Here is a 25,998-nt window from a genome sequence, read left to right on the forward strand (position 1 = left end):
CAGGCTGCTGTTGGATACGATTAGTCCTCTTTGAGGATGTACATTTTTGCCAGGTAAGCTCAAGTTACCTTGTTGAGCTTCGGTTTTACCTGGGTAGGGAACGTTTTGCCTTTGGGATTTATGTGCATTACTGTTCTTCCCACCCCTCATATATACACTGCTTTGGGATGTCCCAAGGGTCAAAGAAGATAAGGAGCTGTGTCCGTCAATGAACAAAAAAGAGAACTGGATTTTTCTCTTACCGTAAAATCCTTTTCTCTGATGTTCATTGACGGATACAGCACCCGCCCCTCTGAGTTGGGGTTTATGGTCTTCTGACACTACTTAGTAGTCACTCTTTTCCGCCTAGTGTTCTACTCCTGAGAGCAACATAAACCAAGGGTCAAAGAAGATGGCGAGCTGTGTCCATCAAGGAACATCAGAGAAAAGAATTTTACGGTAAGACAAAATCCAGTTGTGCAATGATCATCACACTATGATCTCCAATAGCGCATAGATTGATGTCAACGGTGACATTTTGGCTGTAAAGAGAGTGGAGTAATATTTAATTGTTGTATGGTAATAATAAAAAGATACAAAAATGTAGATGGCCACTTTCATGAAGTCTGCCGTAAGATTTTCCTATGTGCTGTAAGAAATGGATCGGGGGGCGGGGGGGGGGGGGGGGGGTTTGACTTCGAAAAATATTTTATTATAAGGTCAAATCGTTTTTTTTTTTTTTTGTCGTTTTTATTAAGGTACACAAATCTTAGACAATTGGGACATCCAAAAGCAGTCCCAACTGAGGGGTGGGCAGTAGCTAAAGAGAGATCCAAAGGATATAAGACCATCTGAAGGAAGTCCATAAACTAGGGCTAGATGTAGAATGGTTAGGACAACTATGGAAATTGCCACGACCTCAGGAAGGACACTGAGTGTTCTGGGGCGAGGACAGGTAATACCCACTCGGGAAACATTTACCTGAAAGGATGATGGACCATAACTGATAATGTTCGAGGATGATCCAATCACCCCCTATAAAGAAAACTGGTAGAAACAACCATGTACCTGAACAAGAGAGAAAACTCAACCGGCTAACAGTTGGAAGCTTAAGTAGAACACTGTTAACTAGTGACTGCAGGAAGAAGGAGATCCTTAATATGCAGGATGTTACCCAAAAGATAAGAAATCTCTCAAGATGATGATCATGCATTTATCAGCCCACAGCAGCATATCTAAATGTATAAAGAGGATAAAAGCCAAATAAAAGGGAAGTTTACTAAACCCCTTTAACCAAAGGGTTGGATGACCTACAAAACCCATGTAAAAGCATTTACAGGGTGAGGGTATAGTGTAATGCAAATTGAAGTACAGGGATTTTAGGACCAGGACACTGACCTCCAAATGTGTTTTGGGGTTGTGGTAGCCACACAAGATCCTTCCTGAGTAAGCATTAAATACACAATTTTAGTAATTGATAAACCATAGCTTTTGCAAGATTTCCTGCAGATGAGCTTTGAAGTAAGGATCTATGTGCTAGTACTACGGGCGGCACAGTGGTGTAATGGTTAGCACTTTCACCTAGCAGCAAGAGGGTCGCTGGTTCGAATCCCAACCACGACACTACCTGCCTGGAGTTTGCATGTTCTCCCTGTGCCTGCGTCAGTTTCCTCCGGGTACTCCGGTTTCCTCCCACACTCCAAAGACATGGTGGTAGGTTAATTGGATCCTGTATAAAAAAAATTGGCCCTACTATGTATGTATGTATGAATGTGAGTTAGGGACCTTAGATTGTAAGCTCCTTGAGGGCAGGAACTGATGTGAATGTGTAATGTATATGTAAAGCGCTGCGCAAATTGACAGCGCTATACAAGTACCTGAAATAAATAAAATAATAGTGCTAGGAATAATTAATATGAAGGAAAGAAGGAAGAGGATCATCTTCCAGTAATTGGGTCTCACAAAAATCTCTGGACTTACAGGGTCTTTGTTCCCACTTTGTAATTTGCAGCTTGGTAACAAAGTATCCTGTCTTTTTTGTCCTGTCTTTTGACCTTACAGGAAAGTACAGGTATCTTGTTAAGATGGATGCTTCCTTACAAGGAAGAAAGGACCAGTTCTGTTTAAAGTGGAAAACCTAAGATGATGATGGATCCAGAAGCATTACTTTTTTGTGTTCCAGAAGGAAACCATGTAAACATGAATTTCACACGCAGCACTGTCCATCATAAGGAGTGTAGTCACTAATGTAGTTGAAATAGATATTTTCAGTTTTTCCAGAGGTGAAAATCTTGCAGTCTTCAGATGAATTCCAGCAAAGGTTAAGTTAAAATACGAGCCAACAGAAAGTGACAAATTTTTGGTCCTTAGTGGGACTTGTTGGTCTGAAGGACCAGTTTACTGAGGGACAGGACAAGATGGGAAGATATGTGAACTAGAGCCACAACAATCCTGCTATTCCCTAAAAGTGGTAAAGGGGAAAGGATCTGGTGTACTCAAGGAGTGTAGCTGATATTGACCCTTGGTTTAGCTGTTACTGTAGGGATCAAGGACACTGACTCACAGTAATTAAGTTCACCCTAAGCCTTCCAGAATGGGAATTTCAAGTAAAAGGGTGGACATAAGTCAGCGCTGTTGGTAGGATGCAAAACGAGTGGAATACCCCAGAGCTGTTGGTAGGATGCAAAACGAGTGGAATACCCCAGAGCTGTTGGTAGGATGCAAAACTAGTGGAATACCCCAAAGAGTCAGACTTTCCTATTAGGGTGTTACTAAACCTAAAGGACAAAAAAATTGAATTCAATACAATCCTCTTTATTCACTTTTTTACCTTGTAGTATTCTCTGTCTGCACATCCTGAAATTTGAATATCAAAGCTGCTCTGTTTTCTACCTCACTTAAAAAGGTGGCTGTGTTCGGTTTCCATAGTCCCACTGTACATGGGATTATATTGGCCCTCCTTTGCTCGCTCCCAAAATCGACTATATTGTTCGGTCTTGACATCGCTAACGCCAGCATAAAATGTAGCACAGGAAGCCACCTGTTTTAAAATCGCATTGCTCAGAGTGAGAACTGGAAAAAGTAATCGCATGACTCTTATTTTGTTCTTTTACACTGATCTGCAACGTTCAACAGGCATGCATATCTCCTTGTGACTGCAAATGCATGTACTGCTTAACCTGGTAAAGGACCTGGAGATAATACAACTTAAAAAAGTATGTGAGTCCTAAGAGACTGGATGACATCAGAGACTGTGCCTCATCTCTGGACCAGAGGAGTGCTCTGTGGGGAACACAGTACAGGGGCCTTGAAAGCAGCGCTATGCAGAGCCCAGTGCCCGACGGCCACATTCCAGGTTACCCTGGTAATAAACAGAGGGACCTAAGCAATGCGTGATTTATCAGAGTCTGGGTCACACCAAAGGTTTTGTCTTGATTCTGGAGCTAGAGAGCACTTTGTTGCTAACTAACACAGTACACTGAGGTCTGGAAAGAACAATGCAGAGACCAGTGCCCAAAGATCACAATCCAGGCTAACCTAGAATAATTTGTCCACCATGGTTCTGGTTGTAGCCTTTTTAAACTGATTGAAGTCATCAAGGAATAAAATATCTAGAGTATCTTTTAAGAATAAAAATAAAAAAGGCTAGCAAAAAATATAGTTGTAGCAGAACTGAGGAAAAGACATCCAGCTACTCAGGACATTAATAAAATCCGAGGCATGATGGTTGCAGCTAGGGTTTTATGAAAGCAGGCTTATAGTTTGTCAGTGTCCAAACCCCTGAAGGCTGCGGTATATGTAAAATGCGCGGGGCCCTCAATGGATGATATAGAACAATTGTTTTCATCGAAGGGTGAGGTCCAGCTATAAATTTACACTGCTAAAAAAAAATTAACCACTTTAGCCCGGAAGGATTTGCCCCCTTTCTAACCAGGCCCTATTTTGCATTTCGGCACTGCGTTACTTTAATGGACAATTGCACAGTCGTGCGATGCTGTACCCAAACTAAATTTATGTTCTTTTTTTTTTCCCCTCAAATAGAGCTTTCTTTTGGTGGTATTTGATCACCTGTGCAATTTAATTTTTGCGCTATAAACAGAGCGAACATTTTGAAAAAAAAAAAAAAAAAAAAAAAAAATATATATATATATACATTTTTTTTTTTTTTCACATTCTGCTATGACATCCCCCCTCCCCAAAAAAAAAAATAAAATCTTTTATTATTTTAGGCCAATTTGTTTTCTGCTACATATGGCAGCGATCTGCAATTTTTTTTTTTTTTTTGCGAGATTGTGGCGGACAGATCGGACCCCTAACTGACATGTTTTACACTTTTGGGGGGACCAGTGACATTACAGTAATCAGTGCTAAAAATATGCACTGTCAGTGTAATAATGACACTGGTAGGGAAGGGGTTAACCCTGTGGGTGATCAATGAGTTAAATGGTAGCCTCATACTTACTGACGTGTGTGTGGGGGGGAGGTTCTGTGACAGAGATCGCAGTTTCAGCTGTGCTGAATCTGCTGATCTCTTCCTGTCTGTCACTGAGACTATCCGCCTGCTTTGTTTACATAAGCAGGCAGGTCTTCTCTCCATTTCCCTGACGATCAGGGGAGGGCAACGGCAATCGGAGCCGCTCCTCCCACGGCAGGACTCCCGCTGTGTCTAAACGTAGTTGACGTAGGTCTACGTTGCTGGATCCAGGGGAGCCACACTGCCGCAGTAATATTACTGTGAGCAGTCTGCAAGTGGTTAAAGGAGCACTTTTTTAATATATCCTATAGCATCAAGTCGGATAAGCTTCTGGGATATTGATCTGATAAGTGAAGTAGCAGAGGGGGTTGTTAATCACATTTAGCTGCTTGCATGTTGAATGAAATTAACAAATGCACTCGATTGGGAACAATAAAACCACCTCCAAAATGGACGAATGGTTTGAGGTGGAGGCACTGACCATTTTTTTCTCTACTCATCCTTGCTGACTGTTTCATTAGTTTTGCATTTGGCTAGGGTCAGTGTCCATATTGGTAGCCTGCAGCAATACCTGGACCCTATAAAGATTGCACAGGCAGTCCAACTCCTCCAGGATGGCACATCAATATGTGCCATTGCCAGAAGGTTTACTGTGTCTCCTAGCACAGTCTAAAGAGCATGGAGATGATTCCAGGAGACAGACAGTTACTCTGAGAGCTAGACAGGGAAGTAGAAGGTCCTTAAAGCGGAGTTCCGGCCACAAAATCGACATAACTGATTTTGTGGCCATCCGCTTGCTTTTCCTCACCTGAAACAGAAATGGATAGTTAGGATTTTTGTTTTTACTTACCTTGTAATTGTAGAAAGATATACTCCCCTTTCTTCCACTTCCTCCCTCGGCGGCCGCGGCCCGCGCCGTCACTTCCAGTTTGCAATGATTCCTGGAGCTGAACGTCATCGCTCCCAGGAATCAATGCGACTGCACCGGCCCCGCTCGCCACTTCCGGTGCACCGCCGCATTCCTTGCTAAACAGCTTCTGGGCATGCCCAGAAGCTGTAGAGGAATGTGGCGCCGCACCGGAAGTGACGAGAGGGGGCCGGTGCAGGCGCATTCTGGGAGAAGACACGGAAGAGGACGCAGAAGAGGATCGCGCTGGCTTCAGCTGCCCACAACCGAGATGGCAACGCTGGAGAAGAAATTTTAAAAGTGAGTATTTCTTCTTGCATGTAAGTGTGAACCGGGACAGATCAGAGGCTAGCCATTGTGGAATGTACTAGCCCTTACTGTCCCGGGGTTATTTTCATTGAAAAATGTTTTTTGTGCCCGGAACTCCACTTTAACAGCAGAACCGGTATCTGCTCCTTTTGTGCAAGGAGGCACAGGATAGGTACTGCCAGAGCCCTACAAAATTACCTCCACCAGGTCATTGGTGTCAATGTCTCAGATCAAACAATCAGAAACAGACTTCATAAGGGTGGCCTAAATGGCCCAATGTCCTCAAGTGGGCCATGTGCACACTGCCCAGCACCCTGGAGCTCCATTGACATTTGCCATTGAACAACAGAATTGGCAGGTCTGCAAATGGTGCCCTGTGCTTTTAACAGATAAGAGCAGGATCACCCTGAGAACATGTGACAGATGTGAAAGGATCTGGAGAAGCCGTGGAGAACATTATGCTGCCTGTAACATTGTTCAGCATGACCAGTTTGGTGGTGGGTCAGTGATGGTCTGGGGAGGCATATCCATGGAAGAATGCACAGACCTCTACAGGCTAGACAATGGCACCCTGACCTCCATTAGGTACCAGGATTTAATAATTGGACCTATTGTCAGACCCCACATTGGTGCAGTGGGTTCTTGGTTCCTCCTGGTGCATGACAATGGCCGACCTCGTATGCAGCCAGTTCCTGGAGGATGAAAGAATTGATACCATTGAATGGCCCCCACATTCCCCTGACCTAAATCCAAAAGAGCACCTTCTGGGACATTTGTTTTGATCTATCCAACACCTCTAGGTTGCACCTCAGTCCGTTCAAGAGCTCAGTGATGCCCTGGTCCAGATCTGGGAGGAAATACCCCAGGACACAATCCGTGGTCTCATTAGAAGCACGCCCCAATGTTGTCAGGCATGCATACAAGCACGTGGGGGGCTATACAAACTGAGTACCATTTTGAGTTGCTGCAATGAAATTTCAGCAAAATGGACTAGCCTGCTGTATAATTTTTTCACTTTGATTTTCATTGGGGGCCTTTGAATTCAGCCCTCTGTAGGTTGATGATTTTCATTTCCATCAAACGATGTGGCATCTTTTCGTTCCTAACACATTGCCCGGTCCATATTAGTATAGATACAGTGCCTTGCAAAAGTATTTACTCCCCTTGTTTTTTTACCTGTTTTGTTACATTACAGCCTTAAGTTCAATGTTTTGTTAACCTGACATTTATGTGATGGATCAGAACACAATAGTCTTAAGTTTTGTGAAGTGAAATGAGAAAAATATATACATAAAACTATTTTTTTATAAATATAAAACAGAAGTTTGGCATGTGCATATGTATTCACCCCCTTTGTTATGAAGCCCATAAAAAGCTCTGGTGCAACCAATTACCTTCAGAAGTCACATAATTAGTGAAATGATGGCCACCTGTGTGCAATCGAAGTGTCACATGATCTGTCATATACACACCTTTTTTGAAAGGCCCCAGAGGCTGCAATACCTAATCAAGAGGCACCACTAAACAAACACTGCCATGAAGACCAAGGAACTCTCCAAACAAGTAAGGGACAATGTTGTTGAGCAGTACAAGTCAGGGTTAGGTTATTAAAAAAATACCCAAATCTTTGATTTCCAGGAGCACCATCAAATCTATCATAACCAAATGGAAAAAAACATGGCACAAATCTGCCAAGAGACGACCGTCCTACCAAAACTCCCGGACCAGGCAAGGAGGGCATTAATCAGAGGGGCAGCACAGAGACCCAAGGTAACCCTGGAGGAGCTGCAGAGTTCCACAGCAGAGACTGGAGTATCTGTACATAAGACGACATTAAGCTGTACGCTCCATAGAGTTGGGCTTTATGGCAGAGTGGCCAGAAGAAAGCCATTACTTTCAGCAAAAAACAAAATGGCACGTTTTGAGTTTGCGAAAAGGCATGTGGGAGATGGCCAAAATATTTGGAGGATGGTGCTCTGGTCTGATGAGACTAAAATTGAACTTTTCCGCCATCAAAGAAAACGCTATGTCTGTTGCAAACCCAACACATCGCATCACCAAAAAAACACCATCCCCCACAGTGAAACATGGTGGAAGCATCATGCTGTGGGGATGTTTTTCAGCAGCCGGGACTGGGAAACTGGTCAGAGTTGAGGGAAAGATGGATGGTGCTAAATACAGGGATATTCTTGTGCAAAACCTGTACCACTCTGTGCGTGATTTGAGGCTAGGATGGAGGTTCACTTTCCAGCAGGACAATGACCCAAAAAACACTGCTAAAGCAACACTTGAGTGGTTTAAGGGGAAACATGTAAATGTGTTGGAATGGCCTAGTTAAAGTCCAGACCTCAATCCAATAGAAAGATCTGTGGTCAGACTTGGATTGCTATTCACAAACACAAACCATCCAACTTGAAGGAGCTGGAGCAGTTTTGCAAGGAGATATTGGCAAAAATCCCAGTGGTAAGATGTGGCAAGCTCATAAAGACTTATCCAAAGCGACTTGGAGCTGTGATTGCCCCAAAAGGTGGCTCTATAAAGTATTGACTTTAGGGGGGTGAATAGTTATGCACATTAACTTTTTCTGTTATTTTGTCCTATTTGTTACTTGCTTCACAATAAAGAAAAAAAAAAAATTATGGTAAGTACATACTGTACTTATAGAGGGTCATTGATTCAAAAACATTAAATAAAAAAGGGGTCAGCATGGCAGTCAAGCAAATGAGAATTTTTAGATGTAAGTGTAAGCTATAATTACATTCATATTTCGTCATGCTACGTTTACTTTAAGACGAAGGCCTTCTTTCTAGTAATAGATTTACTTGTTATCTCATTAGCAGTTCATTAATTTCAGTGTATTGCAAACAAGTTGATTGCTAACAAGTGGTTAAATCTTTAAGTAGCTATAGATTAAAGTCACTAATGTGGCCCTAGCCTGAGTGATCAGGTTTAAGTCCCTAACTGGAGGCTAGTTGTACACCAAATAATATTTAATTAGTTCTAAGGATTCTGCAAGGGGTGCATGCTTACTTTAATATACATTTTCTGACAAAGTGGTTATAAACCTCAGACATGAGATTTGAACAAAGCCTATCCCTTTTATAGTGTGTATAAAGCACCATTGGTGATTTCTGTATAATGCCATTTCTCTATTTGCATCAGTTGTTGCTAACAAGTTTTCCTAACGCAAAGAGAAAAATGGTGTTGGGAGGGATCTCAAGCAGATTGACAGCCCCAGCTCTGTTCCTGTGTGCTGTGTGAAAGGGGGTGCGTCCTTCCCTCCAATCAGCTCTCAGAGCTCTCCTCACTGAGCTCTGTAGTGTGTAATTTCAGCTCTCCGCCCCCTTTTTACTGATGGCAAAGACCAGCTTTATAAATTTTGGACTTTGAACAGATGTAGAGAGAGAAGACCGCAGATACACAGGTACAACTTATGTAGGAGGATTTGTTTATCTGTGTATCACCAGTTACTTCACTGGGTATATGTGAGGGTTTGTAACCACTTTAACATTTTTTCAGGGGACTTTACAAAGACTGGATCAGCCAATATCTTGAGCAGCTGTGTGTGGCTATTAGCTTTTAGCTTTCATTTTTAAAGTTTACCTGAACAAGTTGAAGCTAGAAACTGACTGGTTACCATACACGGCTGCACCATAGTCTGTCAGCTCCAGGTTTCCCCCCACTCTATCTGAAGCTTAGGAGCCCATTCATACCAGCTCACAAATGTTATGCTTTGTATAATGCATGCGCGCTAGTGTGCGTGGTGTAGGGGCAGTGCAACACGGCCTTGCTATTTTATTCCACGGTTTACTTCTTTTTTTTTTTTTTTAAATACAATTTGCCCATTATACTGCTAAGTTGGTATCCAGTGAATAAGAAAAAATGTTTGTTTTGTCTGTTGTGACTTAGATGAGGATCAGATCACATGTTATGGCTAAATACTGCAGAAAACCAGTTCATTCCAAGGGGTTCCCATACTTTATTCTTGCCACTGTAATGTTGCATAAATATGTGAGACTGGTGGACAGATCCTTATCACAAATCAGGAACCTGTACTGGTTTTCTAAATTACTATAACCTGTTAGAAACAGACTGGAACTCCCCTTCACTTTTTCTGTTGTAATCTTTTAGAATGAATTGCTTCACAGTACATGCATCTTCATAGTTCAGCAAGGGCTTGTTTTAAAGGTATTTTTTACTGGTTCAAATTTCAATATAGTACATGAATACTGTAATAAAATAAGACCGTACAAGGGCCCTTTTCTTCACATCTGGTGGATGAAGAACAATCTGTGTTGCACAAAATGCTGAGATTGCGATTAATAAAGAGGGCTACTTATCTGCTGAATTAAACTTAAATGGGTAAAAATCTATAGATCTAGAGAGAAAAGAAAATGACTTAATTTTTTGCTATTGTGATTTTATTCTTTTGTGTGTCTGCTGTAACAAGCAATCTAATCTAGTAGAAAGTGTTTTTATGCAAAGTTTTTTTTTTTTTTTTTTTCTATTGCAGAAGATGGGGTTTTGGATCTTTCTGTAAAAAGAAATGGCAGTAGACTAGAAGAAAACTCCAAAATCAAAAATCTCAAGCTTGAGTGAGTAGCAACTTCACTTTTATATGGAACTTATCCTTTGACAAAGAGTTACACATCTGACAAACCTACTGGGTTGTTTTAGCTTGCTGCTAAATTGTACCTGTTTCTAGCACCTTTCTGTAATGTTTGTGTTTTATGTGGAGTATATAGTGGGGGTTTTGCTTGGGAAGGGGGAGCATCTGGTGCTCAAACTTTTTTTTTTTTTTTTTTAAATGTAGTGTTAAGCAATATTTATGCATTTATCAGATAAGCCAGGCAGGACAACGACTATTAGCAACCCTCAATAGTTCTAGCTGCAAGTAATAGAATTTGTTTATTTTAGTATGATTAAAGCTAAGCAAGTTACAGTACTGTTATAAACTGTTTATGTATGGAATTTGCATATTTTATGTATTTAACTTATTTGCAACAGTTTCTCAGTAAAATGTAAGTATTCAACATTGGGGGGGGGGGGGGGGGGGAGATATATACTTGTCATGAAAAAATTACATAGCCTGCTATTGCTATCTTAGTCTTCTGACTGCCATGACAGTGCTTTGACTTCAACCCTTTAACTGTTTAGGGATATGAAGCAGGATATGTACACCAAAAAACCCGCAGGGTGTACTTAGCAGCACACTCTGTCCCTCTCCCCTGGTGCCACTCCCCCCAAAAATATTTGCCTGAAATTCCCAGATGTGAAAACATTGTTACTTTGCACTTAGAACCCTTTCACATTAGTGGTCCGATCCATAGAGCGAAATGGAAGGACCAATTGTGTCCGCCTGAAAGACGGAACGGCAGACCTGATAGGGCCTTCCATTCTCCTCTATGGAGCGGTGGATGTAAACAGACTTGTCTGTTTGTACCTGCCTACCTCCAATCCGATCCGCCAAAACCAAATGGAAGGGGGATCTCTTCCCCTCCGTCTGGGCAGTTTGGATCAGAGGGTAGTCGGGTGTGAATGGACATCTAGTAAGTTTACATCTGACCGCTGCAGAGCAGGCTGTGTCTGTGTCCGCTTTACATAAGCAGAGCAGGCACAAACCTGTCATCCTCCTGCTCCATTCTGCTTAGTGAGGGATCAGCTGACATATCCCCTTCAGAGAAAGCAGAGTCTGCCCATGTTAAAGGGACCTTACTTTGTTCTTTATCTGCAGAAAAGGGGAGTGACCTGAGATCTTCATGTGATGTCCTCCAGAAAATAAAAAGTGGTTTGTGGAGAAAGATCTGGGAGTCTTTAGTAGCAGATAGACTAAGCAATAACATGCAATGTCAAGCTGCAGCTGCCAAAGGTGGCAGAATATTAGCATGCATAAGGAAGGTTCTTTATTCCAGAGATAAAGCTATAATCCTACCACTTTATAAAACCACGGCCACATCTGGAGTACTCTGTCTAGTTCTGGTCGCCAATCCTCAGAGGATGTGTTGGAACTGGAGAGAGTCCAGAGAAGGGCAACTAAACTGATAAGGGGATTGGAGGGCCTTAATTATGAGGAGCGTTTACAAGCGCTTGATTTATTCTCCCTGGAGAAGAGACATCTGAGGGGGGACATGATAGCAATTTACAGATACCTCAATGGTGATCTCCGCATAGGAAAAAAACTATTCAGTCGCAAGGAATGTAAGAAGACACTTGGCAACACAATGCGATTTAGAGGAGAAGCGATTTAACTTCAGGCTACGCAAAATATTTTTTGCAGTAAGGGCAATAAGATTCTAGCACTCTTCTGCAAATGGTGGTAACTGCGGGGAGTATGGCTACTTTTAAAAGACTCTTGGATGTATATCTCAAAGATCACAACATTCAGGGGTATGGGAAATGAATATGTCCACACACACCTACACAGGTTTAACTGGATGGGCTATTGTCTTCAAACTCTACTACTATGCAAGTATGTGTTTTGCAAGACACTATTACCTCAAAAATTAAAAGAAAAAAAAATGCTACCCAAAGTTTCCTGCATGTAAAATCCCATTACTATGTGATGCCCAAGCCTCAGAAGCCTTTGTTGACTGAGCCAAATCCTTCATTTGTTTCTCACATACTCCCCTCCCGGACACTGGAGCTCACAGTGGGAAGGTTTCAGCAACAGCGAGGCAGTGACATCCATCCAAAAAGCACGCTTTTTCTAGGCCTTTAAATCAACTAGGTTTTAAGCCAGAAATTTAGCATTTTTAGACAGACCAGCAATAGCAACTCTTTTTTACTTTTTTCTCATGACAGGTGTTCTTTAACACAAGATTAGTAATGTGTGATTAGTAATCATTAAGTGACAGAATTTAAAATATTATAATATATAGTATAGAACATCTTCCTTTCCTTAAATGTGTAAGCAGCAATATTTTTATGATCCAGATTTTAAATTTATCAAAGAATAGAGCAGGTTTGTTAGTACTTAACATGCCATATGCTACTAAATGCTTCAACTCCGTTTTCACACTTAGGTCCTAAATTTTAACTTACTGCCAAGTTTGGTTAATCCTGCAGCTCAGTTAACCTGTTCCAGCTACCAGATTTGTTACACCTGTGTTAGCTTAATTTTGGATTATTTCTGTTCACTAAATCATTTTGTATCTCTCTTCATGGGTCTTCTAGATGAACTATACAATTGTTTGTTTTCATGTGTGTTTTGGGTCTGTGTGTGTTTGGTGCATTTCATGTAGGGCTTTCCTGATTGTATTTTTGTGTGTCTTTGTTACTGCAGCAAATCTTTAAAAAGGGGGTTTACTCTTTTATTACTTGTTTAGCGGTAACGTCACGTTTCTACTAACATAAAGTTGAATATTAAGGGCTTACTAATTGCTTAAGTTCAAAATCATAAGTTTGGCTCCGCAAGCAACTGTCAGCTGGAATAGTATGCACTTACATATATATTAAATAAAATATTTACCAAATGTTTTTGAATTCTTGACTGGGTTGCTATAGAAGCCATCGTACGATTGACAGTGTCCAAGCAGACGTGTAAAGATTTCTATAACTTCTAAACTTCCACGTTTTGAATAAAAACTTTATCAGAAGCGGTGATGTTACCTAAGCAAGGAGTTTTAATAAAGGAGTGGACCTTTCCATACCTGTGTACACGTCTCATGCATCCGTTGACCATCGTTTCATTCCATTCATCCAGGAGACTTCAGAGAGAGAAAGATGACTATTTGGACCGAAGTCCTGAGTTTGCAGACGGTTTGCTTTCAAAAGCATTGAAGGATATTCAGCTGGGAACACTGGATATTAACAAAGCAGCCATACTTTATGGCATACCTCAAAAAACCTTATTACTTCACTTAAAAGCCTTATCAGCAGGCAAGCCTGCACATTTTAAAGACACAGCTCAAAATTGTAACGATGGGTATTTATTAAAAGACAGCACTGAAACGTGTGCTGTTTTTCAAAAAGTCGCCCTGTGGGCAAGGGCTCAGGCCGAGCATACAGAAAAAAGTAAACTCAGTCTACTTGAAACTTCGGAACTGAAACTACCAACCGCTTCCAGTTACCTCCATCAGTTAACTCTACAGAGAATGGTTGCTCAGTTCAAAGAAAAAAAGGAAGTTTTGAATTGCGAATCTTCAGTTCCCACTGTACAGTTAAAAATTCCTCAGGTACGAGTGAGCTCTGTGCCCAAACCACAGCCTGACCCCTCTGGTCTTCTGGATGTGATGTATCAGGTTACTAAAACCTCGGGAGTTATGGAAAATTCATCTCTACAAAAACTAAAAAACATTCTTCCCAAGCAAAACAAAGTTGAATGTTCGGGAAATCTAACACGTTCCAATGTCGATTCCTATGTTGTTCATGGAGACCTTTCTCCTTTGTGTCTTAATAACAAGAATGGAGTTGGCGACACATCGTCTGACAACCCAGATGATGATCGAAAGGACAAACAGCCAAGGAAAAAACGGGGTAGATACAGACAATATAATCATGAAATTATGGAAGAAGCTATAGCCATGGTTCTGGGTGGGAAAATGAGTGTTTCTAAAGCACAAGGAATTTATGGCGTACCTCACAGCACTTTAGAATACAAAGTCAAAGAACGGTCTGGAACACTGAAGAACCCTCCGAAAAAAAAGCTTCGCCTGGCAGACCCTAATTTGTACAATGTTGTTAATTCAGGGACTGGTAACTCCAGAAACAGTAGCAAGTCTATGTAGATGTAATTTTGAATTTTTTGACTATTATCCGTGTGTATTGTTACACACTTCTACTGTACACGCAACTGAGTGTGACCTAACATACTCTGCCGAAACGATACAGTTCTTAACCACATTCATGCCTTTAAAATAGATTATTCAGGGTTTTCACTGTGGACTAAATTTTTTTTGTTGCACACTTACTACTGATACTATGTATTAAGCATTCTTTTTGCTTAAATAGGTAAAAATTCAGGGTTTATAGGTCATAGTTAACAGCAGAAAACTATGATTAACACTACTTACTACAGTACCAATGTTTAAATCACAACTTCCACTCAACTTTTGACAGTGGTAGGACGTTTCGTATTCTAGCTATCGGTTTTTCTACTCATGGTTTTAAAATCCCTGTGGATCACCTACATGATAAGAGCTTGTGTGGAAGCATGCAGTATTATTTCAATGCAGAATAAGTGTCCTATCTTTTGGTATCCACACATACGAAGATTTAAAGAGAGATTTGAGAGAACATGTTAATTCAAGTGTATAATACGAATTAAATGTTATAAAAGTAAAATACTGCATTTTAATTACATCTTTTATCAATGGGATGGACAGTTAACAAAACAAAAAAAAAGCTCCTATTTCAGTAGTTGTAGAAAGTCACTGTTAAAGGGACTTTAAATAAACTATAAAAAAAATTAACTTTATGAAAATAATTTATGAAAAGCGTTTTTTCTTTTTTTGAAAATTATGAACTATGTTAAGAAATGTGGAATGCAGGTTAGAGCATGCTCATATTGTGCACAAGATAAGCTTAAAACTTGGGTATTTTTTCCCCCCCTCAAGTGTTGTCATACTCATGCAATCAATGAACCTCAGTGTAACTGTTTATGTATTTGCTGCTGCCACAGTTCAGAAACCATTTCATTATGGTCAGTTGAATTTCCCCAGACCAATTTTAACTTTTTTGCTAATGACCAAACCTGCAAATTGTTCAGGGTTTTGAATATTCAAAATGCCCTTAGACTGAGGTTTTTTTACTAAAATAAATTGTGATTTTTTTTTTTTTTTATGGTTGTAGGATGTAGGTTTGTTTTCTAATTGGTAATCTACCTTCACGGAACACTCCATTGTTGTGGGTTGCAAGGCATTACACTGTTTATCTTACCTCCTGAAATTCAAACTATTTTCATACATCAAATTTTTATTGCCGTAGCTCTTAGGGAAAATTGAAACTACTCTGAGCAGACTTTATTTTGCACGTATGCACTTAAATTTAATTTTGTACAGTTTTTACATGCATGGGTTTCGATTACTTAAAGACCTTCTACAGCTAAATGTTAGTGTTATTTTTTTGCAAAAAGAAATCTATCTCATGCGCCAATGTAACTCTGTTTTGATTTAAATGTTTTTAAATACATAAAATGTCTTACGCAGTTCAGGTAATATCCACTTCCTCAACCTTTGCTGTGAATAAAATATCTGTAAGGTAACCAGACAACCTCTAAGTAGAATTAAATAATAAAAAACACATAACAGAATTCCTACTATCAGGGACAGTCTTTTAGTAACAGCCTTCACTAATTTTATATCCGTACAGTTTGTAGTATTTATTTTTAACTTCATAGGGATATTTTATCTGTTTTATGCATTGGTGGTATAACACACAACTTTAAAACACATTTGTCTATATTTCAAGTCCGTCACATTCAAGTAATTTTTTATGTATAATTTAATCAATGCCTTTAGGTAAAACAATCAAATGTATTGCTCACTGCTTAACACAACCGAAGGCAGAGGTAAACCCTTTATTTTATTTTTGGCCTGTTTGAATGTTATCAAGAGCTTTTATAATGAAAAAAGGAAAAAAGAAAAAAAAAAACACTAAAGAAAAAAAGCTGTGCCTCTGTTTTTAAGACTACTGATCGGTAAAGTTATTTAAACCATTTCTTGCAGTTTCTGACTATTTTATATTGCATTGTAAATTAACCTACTGAAGATGATTAGTCGTTTACAGTAATATTCCAGTTTGTGTATATATATTTTTTTTTTATTTACAGACTTTACATTGTCACTTCCATTTCCAGTAATTTTGGTATAACTGCAGTGTGTAGCTGGCTTGACTTTTAAAAGATTTTGTTGACTATATAAACTTATTTTAGGCAGTGAGTTCTATTTATGCATAAATCAATTGCACTATAATTCATGAATTATTTATTACAATATTTTCTAATGAATTTCCTGTATCTTGTCACGTGATGTTAATGTACTGTAATTCTGTTTTTCTTTGTGTTTTATAAAGCTAAACCTGATTGTATGAATTTGTTTGGTTAATGTATTAAGTTATAATTTATTGTAAAGCACTTCACTGCTTTTCCACATAAATTTAAAAAGAATGATTACTGAGCGAATATAAGTTGTTAATGGTTATTCTTCACATTTGAAAGAAAAATCTTGCATTTATACCTTACTAAGTTTTTTTTTTTTTTCTTTCTTTCTATTGTGCATAGTTTAACTTTTGTCATATTTGTGGTTATTGCCAATATCAATGTACAGATGTAGAAGAACGGTTCTCAACTTGTTGCATTTGTATCCAGTATATACTGTCCTGTTCAGGTCGAGAAACCTGTTCTTAACTATCCTCAACCTAGACCAATAACACAGCACTGTGCTCACTACTGAGTACTTTTCCTCTGACCTCAGCATTGTATATTATTAAATACAGAATTTTTCATTTTACTTTTTCATAGTTGTGTTTTTTTTTCCCCCCCTAAAAATTTGTGTTTGTGTATTAAATTGTTACAACTGAACTCCAGGCAAACCGCCAAATACACAGATAAGATTGATAAGAGAACAGTTTTACCTATAAATGAATGTGTCCATCCAGTCTTAAGATTTACACAGCTTTGCCACACAACACATTCCTGTCTGGCAGAGCAGGGGACCTGAATTTTCTCTACTGCAATTGAGTTACACCTAAGGTTCTTGTCTTTCCCTCAGCCTGTGACTTGACTTTGAATGGAAAAACAGCAGACTCATGCACTCGCCTTATTTTGTGCTCTTCTCCAATCAGCAGACTCCTTTATGTTGCTTTTCCCACTCAGAGCTCTGTACTGTGTAGTACAAGGAACTGTAAGAGACTGATACCATGTCCAAAAAATATATATATTTAATTACATTATGTATTCATTTGTTTTGCATTAGTTTTGCCTTTTTAGATCTGTCTGGAGTTGGCTTTAAAGGGCAAATTCTTTCTTTCATTAAAATATGATGGAACATAAAAATTATCTTTTACTGTTTAGTCTCTAGCCAGATTTGATTGTCTAAGACCAGAAAAAAATTAAATATTCTATACTTATTTGAGCAAATAGTTAAATCCCACATCGTGTTTCCACCCATTTTTTTTTTTTCCCCCAAAATATTCCACTTTAACTTTGGCAGCTGAGACACTCTGTATACTGTAAGAGTACAGATTGCCCTCAGTCTATTGCAGTGATTGCCTCTGCTTTTCCCAGAGGCTTTTCTCATACTCAAATTCTTACACTAATCATGGGACTACTAGACATACCCTTCCACTTAGCATATTGGGAGGGGGAGATGGTAGTATCCAATGAAGTTTACAAACACCCTTATAAAGAGCATTATTTTTTTCTCAATAAATCTGGAGTTACACCTAAAATTAGTAAACTATTGCCACAGTTATGTAGATGCTAGATAGTTAAACCAGCTAATGGTTTTGACTGGAATCTCTATTCTAAAGTGATTAGGCCTGCATCCATCTTGTGCCATTAGGAAGTGGGTTTACACCATATTGTTGGACAAACCCTAAGGCTCCTTTCACATGGGTGGTGCGCCCCACGGAGTCCGGTTTGCTCAGTGGAGATCGATCCCAGCTAAGCAGGCGGATGACAGTTCCGTCTCCGCTTACTTTGCAGAGACGGAGCTGTCAGAGCCCCACTCTCCTCTATGGGAGATTGGATGAGAATGGACTGCCTGTCAATTTTCATCCGATCCTCCAGATGGATGGAAAATAGGGTTTCCATCTGTCCAGATTTCACGGACAGGATTTAGATAGCAGAGGGTGTCAGCAGAGATGTCTCCGCTGACATCCGCCGCTCCATAGGGCTGCATGGAGCATCTGATTCGGTCTGCCTGAAAAACTGACAGGTGGACCGGATTGGAAAGCCCGTGTGAAAGGAGCCTAAGGTGACCGAGAATTGAGCCAGAAGCTATGACTAATAATAATAATAATAATAATAATAATAATCCAAATATATATCAGTCCACTGGACTTGGGGCTATAACTCAAGTACCACCACTTTTGGCAGAAGAGGGGGAGCTGACACTTTAAAATTTAAATTAAATAAAACTTTACAATTCAATCACTCACTAGAGGGAAAACAGGTAATATAGCCTGGACCTAAAATGGGGGAGGGGAAGGTATTTGTGAATGGTTTAGTTCAGGATGTTGTAACATTTTGAATCTCTTGCCTGGGAAATGAATATACACTATATTACTAATAGTATTAGGACGCCCGCCTTTACAGGCACATGAACTGTAATGGCATCCCAGTCTTACTCCGTAGGATTCAGTATTGAGTGGGCCCACCCTTTGCAGCTATAATGACTTCAACTCTTCTGGGAAGGCTGTCCACAAGGTTTAGGAGTGTGTCCAGGTAATGTTTGACCATTCTTCTGAAGTGCATTTGTGCGGTCAGGCACCGATGTTGGATGAGGAGGACTGGTTCACAGTGTGGTCACAGGCCATTCAAGTTCCCCCACCCAAAACACTCTCATCCAATGTCTTTGTGAACCTTGCTTTGTGCACTGGTCCAAATCATTTGGTGGAGGGTGGATTATGGTGTGTGGTTGTTTTTCAGGGGTTGGGATTGGCCCCTCAGTTCCAGTGAAGGGTACTCTTAAGGTGTCAGCATACCAAGACACTTTGGACAATTTCATGCACCCAACTTTGTGGGAAGAGTTTGGGGATGGCCCCTTGTTCCAACATAACTGCACACCAGTGCACAAAGCAAGGTCCAAAAAGACATGGATGAGTGAATTTGGGGTGGAGGATTAGGATTGGCCTGCAGAGTCCTGACCTAAACCTGATAAAACACCTTTGGGATCAATTGGAGCATAACTGTGAGTCAGGCCTTCTGGTCCAACATCAGTCAAGAAATGGAACAAGTGGCGCAAGCTGTTAGCACTACATAAAAACAATAGTCCATATAATAGCACATCAAGGCTATGATAAAGTCTTAAGGTGAGATGAGGAAATAGTCTGAATGCTCAGGGCCAGCCTGTTGGGGAGCAGAAGCGATCTCCAAACATGCAACAAACAAAAGAGAAAACAGGCGCCTCTGAGTTAAGACTGCGATTTAATATGGCAAACAAGTAATAAAAACTTACATCAAGGTAAGTATAAGCAGACAAGATGGGTCCTTTCGGTGTCCATGTGGAGGCTGGGGCTTGGAGTCATCACTGTGGGTCTGTAATCATCTCCTCTCTTCCTCTTCCTGTCCAGCAGGAAGTGGAGGGTGTCACAGCAGTGAGATGGAGGCTTGGACAGCAGGGTGAAACCGCAGTGAGATGGAGGCTTGGGCCGCACAGTGGCTGTGATGCTTGTCCACAGGATCTTCCGGCGTAATGACTGACGCGTTTCCGAGCATGCGCACTGTGGTGGGAAACCAGCGCGCGCTCCTTTTTCAAAGTCAAATGTAAAAGGGGAAGAGAAGGACCAATTTATGTGTTCCGGGACAATGCCCTCTGGTGGTGAAGTTATAAAATTACTATCAAAGTAAACATGACTCTACATTATAGCTGTATGAGGAACAATGCCCTCTGGTGGTGAAGTTATTAAATTACTATCAAAGTAAACATGACTCTACGTTATGGCTGTATGAGGAACAAGGGTCCCTCTAGAGGTCAAACCAGTAAGAAATAAAAATAAACAATAATATACATGTGATACGATGCATGAAGAGAAGAATGCCATAGACAATGAGAGGAAAATTAGAGGGAAAAAAAAAAAAAACATCAGTGCCTGACCTCACAAATGCACTTCTGCAAGAATAGTCAGACATTCCCATAGACACACCCCTACTAACCTTGTGGACAGCTTTGCTAGAAGAATTGAATCTGTTATAGCTGCAAAGGGTAGGCCAACTCAATATGGAACCCTACGGACTTAGACTGGGGATGCCAATAAAGTTGATGTGTGTATAAAGGAAGGCGCCCTAATACTTCTGGTAATATAGTGTATAATTAAACAGCGTTAAGTGACTTAAAGTGTAACCCTTTTTGCAGCCAAATTGGGGTAACGCCTACTTTAGATTTGTGTTTTTATTCACCTAGCAAAACTAAAAAAAATTCAAAAATTGCTGCTTACCATTTTTAAATGGGGTTGTTTTTTTTTTTTTTTTTTTTTTTTATTATAACGTTAGGACTGAAAAATCCTACTCAGTTCTTTTCATGAGGTGAGTAAGGAGTTAAATGTTTTCATAATTACCCTGTCCTTGTACTGGCAGATCTCCTTATATGTAAACTAGATTTAAACACTTTACTAAAAGAAAAAATTGATTTTTTTTTTATAGCAGCACTAAAGCACACACTTGCATAAAAATCTAATTTTATTGTATACAAAAATGTAATTTTATTTTACCTATACACATGTTAAAAATCCGTAAACAGATGTTCAATAAATATGAAAATTATTTGCCCAGAGACACAATTTTTTTTTTTTTAAAACCTAGGCTATTGATCAAAACCCTATCAATGCATTTCACAGTAAGATGCTTCATCAGGAAAGGGGGCAGTTTTTAATTTTGGATTTTGGTCACTTGCCCAATTTGGAAATATAACATGCACTTTTTAGTGCATAAAAATGTGTTTATAGCCCATATAATCATAGCATGAAACAGCTCACATTTTATGCATATGTACTTGAAGTATAAAACCAATTAGATCTTTAAATTTATAAACCAGTCTGTTTTCACACAGGACCACCTCATAGAATGCAGAATGTGAAAAGCCCACACTTAATGAGGAAGCAACAGAAAGGCCACTAGCATACCAGGTCTCTGGGGTGGTTCCCATAATCAAGTGGAGTATCTGTGGGGGAGGTATAAGCCATAAGAGAGGTGAAAGAAAATTAACAGCAGGAAAAGTTGGTAAAAAGTGTTGTGAATTGTATCCATTTCCTTAAACTGCTGCTGCTTGGGTTGAACTACCCAAATAGGCAAATTACTTTTTGGAGAGAAGTAAAACCTGCCCTATTCTGCTTCATCCATATGTGTTCCTCCACCCCACTGATGGAAATCCGGTGGGTGTAGTCTGTACCATCATTTACTTTCCCCTTAACCCCCACCCTGTTGCAGGTTGGAACACACTTTGGGGACACTACCACGCACATGTAAATCAGCAAGCCTGAGCACACCCCACCAGAATTCCTGTCTGGGATTGCAAGCAACAACTTTATTGCTGTCCAAGATACTGGAACTTGACCCTAAGGCCGGCATCCAGTGGCACAGGGACCACAGGCTAAATAAAATATAACAAAGATATTAAAAATATGAAAAAAGGATAATAAATTAGTTTTAAATTTAAGAACCACCGCACAAATGACAAGGGGACAAGCAAAGGGTACAACAAAAAAGGGCACTAAGAACAAACAAGGACATGATGGTTCTGATGACAAAGGAGGTTACCATATTATAAATACATATACATATAACATCATTTCCCAAATATCCTCTCGCATACCTCCTCAAATATCAAACCAACTATCATTTTGTATACAATACAAAATTACACCAATTTTTTATGCAAGTGTGTTCTCCATTGCTGCCTCTAGAGAAAGAATCATTACTTTTTCTTGTTGAAAAGATTTTATTAAAATTTATGAACATACAATAAACTCAAAATAGATGCTCAAGTATTGTCTAGCTGCATAAATATGACAAGGTCCATACATAGATAAAACATAGCTTTCAAATGCAGTACATTGAAATTGTACTATAAAGACAAAACGCAAGCGGTATTCATGGGAAAAGAGGATAGTGCCAAGATTCCCTCCCAGTCACCCCTACTGGGTTCAAACTGTGGCCTATGGGGGGGGGGGGGGGGAGACGGCATGGAGAAAGTTCATCCTATAAGCTTAACAACCAAAACAATTATGGAGCAAGAGTATAATCGTATCTCGCTTAATACAGTAAAAAAAAAAGACGTTGAAACATAAATTAAGCTATGTAGAGTCTTCAAAAAATATAATGTATAAGGACATAAACTCCTATAGAAGACCCCTTGTTATAACCATGTATTAATAGGCTGAGATGAGAAAAATAAACTAAAATAAAAACTGAAAACAAATCTCAAAATAAGGGGGGGGAAGGTAAGAAGAAAGACTAAAGAGCAGACAAAGATAGGCAAGAGGACAATTTGGGTAAAGTAAAAGGGAAGAAAAGGCAGGAGAAAGTCTGGAGGAAAACTTGGGAATAGAGTGAATAACCACATAAATATTGAAGTAGTAGTTGTACAGATTTGTTGAAGTCTGGTGGGGGAGGACAGTCAAATTTACCCATGTCTACATTATCCCTGGCTGCCATCTTGGCATGAAGCATGGAACAATTCATACGTTGCTTTGTTTCCTGAAAGTTTGGTTTGGCGTTCAACAGAGCCTTCACCAGGTCAGGTAGTATTTGTGTATCAAACATTGTGGAGGCAAGTACAAAAACCTTACCCCAAAATGAGGTGACAATCGGACATTGCCACCAAGTATGTGAGTGCCGATCTCCGAACAGTCGCGGAAGCAGAGTGCCGATTGGTTAGAGGCAAATTTAGCGACCTTAGAGGGAACCAAATACAAGCGCATAAGTACTTTATAGGAAGCTTCAATCGCAACAGTATTGACTGAAGAGGATTTAAAATTGGCCCAAATGTCCAGCCATGTTGAGTCACCTAAAGTGCAACCCACATTGGATTCCCACTTCGCCACATATGCTGGGGGGCCATCGTTGGGTTTGGTATGTAAGTGCAGATATAGTTTTGAGATTAGGCCTCTAGAGTGAGGTTCATTAAGGCAAATATTTTCAAAGGGACATCTCTAGAAATGAGTGGAGAGAAAACCTTTTTTAATTTGCAGGTAACGAAATATTTCATTTTTGGGTAGATGAAAGGAGTCGCATAGGTCCGAGAACTGCAAGATTGTTGGAGAGACCACATTATACAAACGTGTAAGTCCCAACGTGACCCAGTTGGGGAAAGATTTAGGAGAAACCCAAGCAGGATAGAATGAATGATTGATTTTTTAAGACCGAGAGAAGAGGGTTATGTGTTGACTGAAGTCCATATATTTTTATGTTGTCCCAACTCGAAAGTGTGTTTAACCACTTCCATACCGCTGGACGTGATATGACGTCCAAGGCTTTAAGTGGGGATATCTGAATGATGCCTGCAGCTGCAGGCATCATTCAGATATATATTTTTTTCTGCCGGCGATCCCCTTCACCATAAGAACAATCATACTGGCTGAACAGCCGCTTGATCATTCTTTCAGGCGGCGGGAGGGGACATTCTTTCTGGCGGCGCCCGGCCTGGCAGTTTCAATATAGCACTGATCTCGGCATTCAGCTGAGATCGTTTTTGTTTTTTTGTTTTTTTTAATTTCAGGCTTTCTAGCCTGTAGGAGAGCTCTGAGGTCTTATTGACCTTAGATCTCGCTATAAAGAGGACCTGTCATTCACTAATCCTATTACAATGCATGTTTACATTCCTTGTAATAGGAATAAAAGTGATCAAAAAAAAAAAATTTAAAGAGAAAGTGTAAAAATAAAAAAAATCGATTAAAAAAAAAAAAGGAAAAGTGCCCCCGTCCCCGTGTGCTCGCATGCAGAAGCGAACGCAGCCACATATGTAAACTACGTTTAATCCATACATGTGAGGTATCGCTGCAAACGTTACAGCGAGATCAACAATTCTAGCCAAAGACCTCCACTGTACAGTAATCCCCCGCTACATCGCGGTTCAGTTTTTGCGGTCCCGGTAATTCGCGTTTTTTTTTGTAATGTTATTTTACTATATAAATCATTAAAAATGAAAGATTTTTGTGTTTTTCATAGCTCTTGCTCTGTCTCTAAGTATCTTTTATGTGTTTAAATGAGTTTCTATTGTTTTAAAAGTGTGTTTAAAGACCTTAAAATGCTTCTACACGTACAGTGACAGTAAAAAAATCATGCCTACAATGCATTTTAATAGGGTTTTTCTATTTCGCGGAATTTCACTTTTCGCGGCTGGGTCCGGAACGTAACCCCCGCAATAGAGGGGGGTTTACTGTAACTCTAAATTGGTAACTTGTAAAAACGTTTAAAGCGTCGCCTATAGAGATTTTTAAGTACCGAAGTTTGGCGTCATTCCACGAGTGTGCGCAATTTTAAAGCGTGACATGTTGGGTATCTATTTACTCGGCGTAACATCTTTCACATTTATTCAAAAAAATTGGGCTAACTTTAGTGTTTTGGTTTTATTTCATTCACAAAAATTTCTGCCCAAATACCATGTGACATAAAAAGTTGCAATGACCGCCATCTTATTCCCTAGCGTCTCTGCTAAAAAAAATAGTGTTTGGGGGTTCAGAGTAATTTTCTAGCAAAAAAATGATTTTTACATGTAGGAGCGTGGTGCCAGGAATCGTCTGGTATGGAAGTGGTTAATTGGATTAAGGATAGGTGGGCATGATTTGGGGTTCAACCAAAGGAGGTTGGATACTGAAAGTGGATCTATTTTGGTGGATTCTATTGATACCCACATTGGCATTTCCTCAGATGCATGATATTTGGTAACTGGAGCTATCTGAGCAGCCTTGTAGTAAGATCTAAAATATGGGAAGCCCAATCCACCTCAAACTTTAGGCAGAAATAATGTGGCCCTAGGTATCCTTAGGCGGGTGCGACCCCATGTAGATGAGAAAGAAATGGGTCGGAACCCAGATCGGAAGAACTCTAAACAGATGAAGGAATTTGAGAAGAATTGTCATTTTAATGGCACTGATCTTTTCAAACCAGGAGAGAGGATTATTAATTCAGTGGTTGTTTTCAATAATGGTGAGTAATTAGCCGAGAATAGGTTAAAAATATTAGCTGTAAGTTTAACGCCAAGATAGGGAAGGTGGTGTGGGGACCAGCTAAAGGGTAGAGCAGATTGAGTCAAAGAGCTCTTCGTCAGATAAGGAAATGTTTAAAGCAGTAGATTTTTGAAGGTTTACTTGGAAGCCCGAAATGTGGGCAAAATCTTTCAGGGTCTTAATGAGGTTGAGGGCGGAAATGTGTGGAGAGGGGAGAAAAACAAAAATATCATCTGCAAATAAACACAGTTCATGATCGTAACCTCTATACCCCCAATGGATGTGTTCAATCTAATATGTTGTGCCAGCAGTTCAATGAGTAAGGGCTCTTTCACACAGGTGGACTGTTCAGATCCGCCTCTCCGGGTTTTTTTTTTTTTGGCGGATCTGATTGGTCCCCCTATGCATCCCTATAGGGCATCGGATGTCAGCGGAGACATGTCAGCTGACATCCGATCCGTCAAATCTGGACGGATGGAAACCCTATTTCTCTGTCGCTCATTGA

At 39.9% G+C, this 25,998-nt stretch overlaps 1 protein-coding gene across 4 annotated transcripts in view; it reads left to right on the top strand.

The window, feature by feature from the left end:
* Positions 1 to 25,998, top strand: part of LCORL (ligand dependent nuclear receptor corepressor like) — a gene marked incomplete at its 5' end in the record, with an annotated part of 176,915 nt that overhangs the window by 105,395 nt on the left and 45,522 nt on the right. For 2 of the 4 annotated variants that reach the window (XM_082243653.1, XM_082243652.1), the window contains 2 exons: positions 10,183 to 10,264; positions 13,372 to 17,074. In XM_082243653.1, coding sequence (XP_082099779.1) covers positions 10,183 to 10,264; positions 13,372 to 14,395 — 1,106 coding nt within the window. In that variant the 3' untranslated portion in view covers positions 14,396 to 17,074. Of the gene's footprint in view, positions 1 to 10,182; positions 10,265 to 13,371; positions 17,075 to 25,998 lie in introns of those variants that run through there. The other 2 variants (XM_082243651.1, XM_082243650.1) reach the window with 1 other exon arrangement.

This window comes from Pelophylax lessonae (genome assembly GCF_965119305.1).
Source record: "Pelophylax lessonae genome assembly, chromosome: 1".
NCBI lineage: Eukaryota > Metazoa > Chordata > Amphibia > Anura > Ranidae > Pelophylax > Pelophylax lessonae.